Genomic DNA, 6931 nt, shown 5'->3' on the forward strand with positions numbered 1-6931 from the left:
GCCAAACGGTTACCTCTTTTTTTCCTTCCCGATAAATGAGCCGGACAATGGGTCATATTCTGCTGGAGCAAAGAATTGGGTAGGTTAAAATTACCTTAGGTATTTTTTGAGTGGCACAAACTCTAGACCTATCTGAGAGATCAAACAAAAGGGCAGTCATGTCATACACGTTATTTTAGACGACTGCAGTCAAAATGTTCCAACCTTGCATGTTACATGCTTGGCACATACAAGTCTACCGTGAAGATTAGTTCACGTAATATTGTGTATACTACTTTTCTTCTTTTTGGGGGACTATCTGGAGAGAGACGTTTTATCATGCCTTTGATCGAATATATACAACCTGCTTTAGAGATCCAATTCACAATGTTAATCAGAGATCAATGAAATTCTTTTACGCCATGAAGTCTCCTTATTTTCTGATTCTCGTACTAATGATTCTGATTTTCCTGCTGTCCAGGGTTATGCCGCTTATGTACATTTCATGAAAGTTACTCATTGTTGTCAGTTGTGTACTCTCTGTGACTCTGTGCACGTAATGGCCGGCCTCCTGGCCATAATCCACTTATACTGGGTGGACATCAGAAGTTCATATGATCTCATAACCGGGGTACGGAGCTGGACAAAGATTCGAGCTGTGCATTAAGATTAGTCGTTTACAGAAAGACGTATTAGAGAATTAATAAGAAAGCTGATGAAATTATGATATTAAAATGCACTTTACAAACGTGAATAAATTGTTCTTGTTTCCTTCTAGGAGATAACGATACAGATGAATTTACTGGAACTAATTCGCAAATTACAGCAGAAGGAGTCTTCAACAAGCAAAACATAGTCCTAATTTCCTGCACGAATTAGACCATATTCTTTCGTTGGGTCACAGATTACAGAAGGTGGGGGTTGACCATGTCTGAAAATCCCACCTTACAAAACCGATGGAAATCATTTTCACAACACTCACGATTACTTGTGTGCTGTTTCTTTGCCCAAGGTCCCTCATTTTTCCTTGTTTCTGTTGGCTGTAGTCAGAAACTTGTATTACATGATGTATTTTTTTTATTATTGTTACTGTGAAGCTGATCCTTTGTTCTAGTTTTATACTTTATTTTTTTTGTCACATGTCTTGTCAAAGATCACTCTTCAGTGTCCTATGAATTCTATGAATTTGTAACACTGTAAATATTGTATTCCTAATGACTTTTTTTGTCCTGGTAGCATATATCTAGAAGACTTTAGACTAGATGTAAAACATTAACATAGTTTTTCTTCTATTGAAATTTCTGCAGAAGTCAAATAAATAATTCATATAATTTCTCTAAGTGGCCAGGTATCCTTTTTGACAGGTTTTGCAAGGGAAAAGTACTGGGTGGTGTATAAATTGCAGATACATGTATAGTCATTTATGTAACAGATTATGCATACAGGTCTACACACAGGGAAAGTGAGAAAACTATCAGTAAGAGCTGCAATATAGGGGTCTCCCCCATAAACGAACCATAAGGGCTCATTCACATAACTGTATTTTCAGTCCGAGCGCTGTCTTTGAAATAATAGACATCACTTCGACCAATATTATTTAATAGGGCAGTGCAGATTAAACATTTTTTCACTGAACATGTGAAAAATATCGCAGTTTGCTGTAATAAACGGAATGTATAAGGACTGTACACTTAGGACAAGTGAGAAAAATCCTCCCACTATTCTGTTTGAAACGCTGACCCCCTTTTGTTTTGTTTTTTTTTACGTTCTTGTATCCTAAGAGTCACTTCGCTGCCAGAGTTTTTCCACAAATCTGCAAGAGGGCCTAGTATCGGAACACATCTCGCATTCTCCTATGTCCTTTCATGGCGACTCTCGTACATGTCACCAGTAATGGGTACATTTCACTTATGCAATAGAGTCATCATATAGATGTGAAGGGACTCCCGTTCTATGGTCCCAACTCTTTATTTAGGTGAATATATACATCCTTCTGCTCAAATTAGGATGTGGGTATTGCTGGAGATGATGGTAAAAACTATGATCACTGTCAATACGGCTCGTACCCGTGACCTCGGCATGTCCCGTGCGCGCAGTGCTTGTCGGAGTGACCAGTAAGAGAGCGGATCGGAGCACAGCTGCGGAGGAGGTGGAGAAATGAATTCCTCCATTGCCGGGGTCCGCGTATATCGCACAGTACTCGGACGATATCTGAGTGATGTGCGTTGTCTCACTCGCACCCTTAGGCTTATATGGGTGCGAGTGAGCCGATACTCGGATAGCACTCGTTCGTATTCTACGGTATTGTGACTCTGGCCTTATGGTATACATTTTGTGGTAAAGATTCTCTATCAATATGATTCTCCATTATTATGATTACAGTGATACCAAACATGTCCAGTTTTTTTTTTTTATATTATTTTAGTGGTGAAAAAAAAATTGGGGAGTTGTCACCATTTTCCGAGACCAGGTGGATCTCTCTTTTGTAAGGAGCGAGACAACATTTTTATTAGTCACATTTTGGGATAGATGTGACTTTTTGATAACATGTTATAGCATTTTTTTTGTGGAATTGTGGCAATAAAAAAAAAAAATGTAATTTATAGTCTTGAATTTTTTCTGTTTACGGTGTTTACCGATCGGGTTAATTTGTTTTGACTCTTTGTGAACACAGTGATACCAAACTAGTTTATATATATATATATATATATATATATATATATATATATATATATATATATATATATATATATATATATATATATATATATATATATATATATATATATATATATATATTTTTTTTTTTGTTTGTTTGTTTTTTCTTTTCACTAGGGGGTAAGGGAAACAATGTGGTCACGCGTCACTGTGGTTGCAAGAACCCTGACAGTCTAACTTGTCTGTAGGAGCCAGAACTCTTAGGGTATGAGCACACGTTGCGGATTTTGCTGCGGATTCCATGCGTTGTACAGTACCATGTAAACCTATGGAAAACAAAATCGCAGTGCCCATGCTGCGGAAAAAAATGCACGGAAACGCTGCGTTGTTTATTCCGCAGCATGTCAATTCTTTGTACGGATTCCGCTGCAGTTTACACCTGCTCCATAATAGGAATCCACAGGTGTAAAACTGCAGGTGGAATCCGCACAAAAACCGCAGTAATTCCACAGTAAATAGGCAGGTAATCCGCAGTGCGGTTTACCTGCGGATTTACAAAAACAGGTGCGGAAAAATCTGCAGAGGTTCCATCGACGTGTGCACATACCCTTAATGGTTGGTAGGGGATCAAATCATTATTTGTCACTGCAAAATGCAAATAAATTTATATAATTTATACAATGTGATTTTCTGAATTTTATTTTTGATATTCTATCTCTCAATGTTAAAATTAACCTACCCTTAAAATTATAGACTGTTCATGTCTTTGTCAGTGGGTATCCTTACAAAATCAGCAAGGGATCAAACTTATTTCCTCCACTGTATATACACCAATCTATATACACTATATAGGTGGTACTGCTGTATATACAATATATAAGTGATACTGCGACTATACACAGCAGTTGCAGCAGTATCACCTATATAATGTATATACAGTAGTCTGTGTGATATATATTTAGCAGTCGTGGTGTCTCCTATATGATATATGCATCATATAGTATAATAGAGTTGTGTGTGTATATATAGTGTAGAGCTGTTCATATAGTATGGTGCTGTGTATAGTGTGGAATCCACACTATACACTGGCACATCGCTACACTTTATAATATATACACATCTCCACTCTATATTCCTTGCCACAGTATATAGTGTGGAGCTGTGTACATAGTGTATACTCCTTCTGTCCTGTATACATGGTGTAAATATACAGTGGGTATGGAAAGTATTCAGACCCCTTTACATTTTTCACTCTTTGTTTCATTGCAGCCATTTGGTAAATTCAAAAAAGTTCATTTTTTCACCTTAATATATTCTCTGCACCCCATCTTGACTGAAAAAAACAAATGTAGAAATTTTTGCAAATGTAATAAAAAAGAAAAACTGAAATACCACATGGTCATAAGTATTCAGACCCTTTGCTCACACTTATATTTAAGTTACATGCTGTCCATTTCCTTGTGATCCTCCTCGAGATGGTTCTACTCCTTCATTGGAGGCCAGCTGTGTTTAATTTAACTGATAGGACTTGATTTGGAAAGGCACACACCTGTCTATATAAGACCTCACAGCTCACAGTACATGTCAGACCAAATGAGAATCACGAGGTCAAAGGAACTGGCCAAGGAGCTCAGAGACAGAATTGTGGCAAGGCACAGACCTGACCAAGGTTACAACAGAATTTTCTGCAGTATTCAAGGTTCCTAAGAGCACAGTGCCCTTCATAATCCTTAGATGTAAGAAGTTTGGGACCACCAGAAGTCTTCCTAGACCTGGCCATCCATCCAAACTGAGCAATTGTGGGAGAAGAGCCTTGGTGAGAGACGTAAAGAAGAACCCCAAGATCACTGTGGCTGAGCTCCAGAGATGCAGTGGGCAGATGGGAGAAAGTTCCACAACTATTACTGCTTCCCTCCACCAGTCGGGCCTTTATGGCAGAGTGGCCCGACGGAAGCCTCTTCTCAGTGCAAGACATGAAAGCCTGCATAGAGTTTTCTAAAAAAACATATGAAGGACTCCCAGACTATGAGAAATAAGATTCTCTGGTCTGATGAGACAAAGATAGACCTTTTTGGTGATAATTCTAAGTGGTATGTGTGGAGAAAACAAGGCATTGCTCATCACCTGCTCAATACCATCCCAACAGTGAAACGTGGTGGCAGCATCTGCTATAGGGGTGTTTTTCAGCTGCAGTGACAGGACAACTGGTTGTCATTGAGGGAAACATGAATGCGGCAAAGTATTATTATTATTATTTATTGTTATAGCGCCATTTATTCCATGGCGCTTTACATGTGAGGAGGGGTATACATAATAAAAACAAGTACAATAATCTTAAACCATACAAGTCATAACTGGTACAGGAGGAGAGAGGACCCTGCCCGCGAAGGCTCACAATCTACAAGGGATGGGTGAGAATACAGTAGGTGAGGATAGAGCTGGTCATGCAGCGGTTTGGTTGATCGGTGGTTACTGCAGGTTGTAGGCTTGTTGGAAGAGGTGGGTCTTCAGGCTCTTTTTGAAGGCTTCGATGGTAGGCAAGAGTCTGATGTGTTGTGGTAGAGGGTCCCAGAGTAGGGGTGATATGCGAGAGAAATCTTGTATACGATTGTGGGAAGAGAGATAAGAGGGGAGTAGGGAAGGAGATCTTGTGAGGATCGGAGGTTGCGTGTAGGTAAGTACCGGGAGACGAGGTCACAGATGTATGGAGGAGACAGGTTGTGGATGGCTTTGTACGTCATGGTTAGGGTTTTGTAGTGGAGTCTCTGGGCAATGGGGAGCCAGTAACAGAGGGGAGAGGCCGGGGAATAGCGGGGGGGACAGGTGGATTAGTCGGGCAGCAGAGTTTAGAATAGATTGGAGGGGTGCGAGAGTGTTAGAGGGGAGGCCACAGAGCAGGAGGTTGCAGTAGTCAAGGCGAGAGATGATGAGGGCATGGACTAGGGTTTTTGCAGATTCTTGGTTGAGGAATGTACGGATTCGTGAAATACTTTTGAGTTGAAGTCGGCAGGAAGTGGAAAGGGCTTGGATATGTGGTTGGAAGGAGAGATCAGCGTCAAGGATTAACCCGAGGCAGCGAGCTTGTGGGACTGGGGAGAGTGGGCAGCCATGTACTGTAATGGATAGGTTCGTTGGGGGGGTCGCGTGAGATGGGGGAAAGATGATGAATTCTGTTTGTCCATGTTAAGTTTCAGAAATCTAGCGGAGAAGAAGGATGAAATAGTGGACAGACATTGAGGGATTCTGGTTAGTAGGGAGGTGATATCTGGTCCAGAGATGTAGATCTGTGTGTCATCAGCATAGAGGTGATACGGAAAGCCATGAGATTCTATGAGCTGTCCCAGGCCAAAGGTGTAAATGGAGAAGAGCAGGGGCCCAAGGACTGAACCTTGTGGGACTCCGACAGATAGGGGGCGAGGTGAGGAGGTGGTGTGTGAGTGGGAGACGCTGAATGTCCGGTCTGTTAGGTATGATGAGATCCAGGATAGGGCCAAGTCTGTGATGCCAAGGGATGAGAGGGTCTGTAATAATAGGGAATGGTCCACTGTGTCAATGACAGCCGACAGGTCGAGGAGGACAGAGTAGTGTCGCTTGCTCTTGGCGGTTAAGAGGTCATTGGAGACCTTAGGGCAGTTTCAGTGGAATGGTGTGACCGGAAGCCAGATTGTAAGCGGTCAAAGAGGGAGCAAGAAGAGAGATGGGAGGACAGTTCAAGGAAGACGTGTTGTTCCAGTAGTTTGGAGGCATAAGGGAGAAGTGATATAGGGCGATAGCTAGATACAGAGGATGGGTCAAGAGAGGGCTTTTTGAGGATAGGTGTGATGGAGGCATGTTTAAAGGGACTCTGTCACCTGAATTTGGAGGGAACAATTTTCAGTCATATGGGCGGGGTTTTCGGGTGTTTGATTCACCCTTTCCTTACCCGCTGGCTGCATGCTGGCTGCAATATTGGATTGAAGTTCATTCTCTGTCCTCTGTAGTACATGCCTGCACAAGGCAATCTTGCCTTACGCAGGCGTGTACTATGGAGGACAGAGAATGAACTTCAATCCAATATTGCAGCCAGCATGCAGCCAGCGGGTAAGGAAAGGGTGAATCAAACACCTGAAAACCCCGCCCGTATGACTGAAAATTGTTCCCTCCAAATTCAGGTGACAGTCCCTTTAAAGCTTGAGGGGAAAACACCAGTTGTTAGTGATAGGTTGAAGAGATGGGTTAGGGTTGGGATGTAGACTGTGGTGAGGTTTGGGATGAAGTGGGATGGGAGCGGGTCAAGTGCACAGGCGGTGAGATG

General features: G+C 41.7%; 1 protein-coding gene across 2 annotated transcripts in view; it reads left to right on the plus strand.

The window, feature by feature from the left end:
• Positions 1-2558, plus strand: part of LOC143815612 (protein DGCR6-like) — a 45959-nt gene extending 43401 nt beyond the window's left edge. Inside the window, exon 6 of one of the 2 annotated variants that reach the window (XM_077295008.1) lies at positions 758-1314. Coding sequence is in view for 1 of the 2 variants with exons in the window: in XM_077294998.1 (XP_077151113.1) it covers positions 758-835 (78 nt within the window). In the remaining variant the exon portion in view is untranslated. Of the gene's footprint in view, positions 1-757 lie in introns of both variants that reach the window. The other variant, XM_077294998.1, reaches the window with a different exon arrangement.
• Positions 2559-6931: the final 4373 nt, after the last annotated feature.

This window comes from Ranitomeya variabilis, chromosome 1 (genome assembly GCF_051348905.1).
Source record: "Ranitomeya variabilis isolate aRanVar5 chromosome 1, aRanVar5.hap1, whole genome shotgun sequence".
NCBI classification, from domain to species: domain Eukaryota; kingdom Metazoa; phylum Chordata; class Amphibia; order Anura; family Dendrobatidae; genus Ranitomeya; species Ranitomeya variabilis.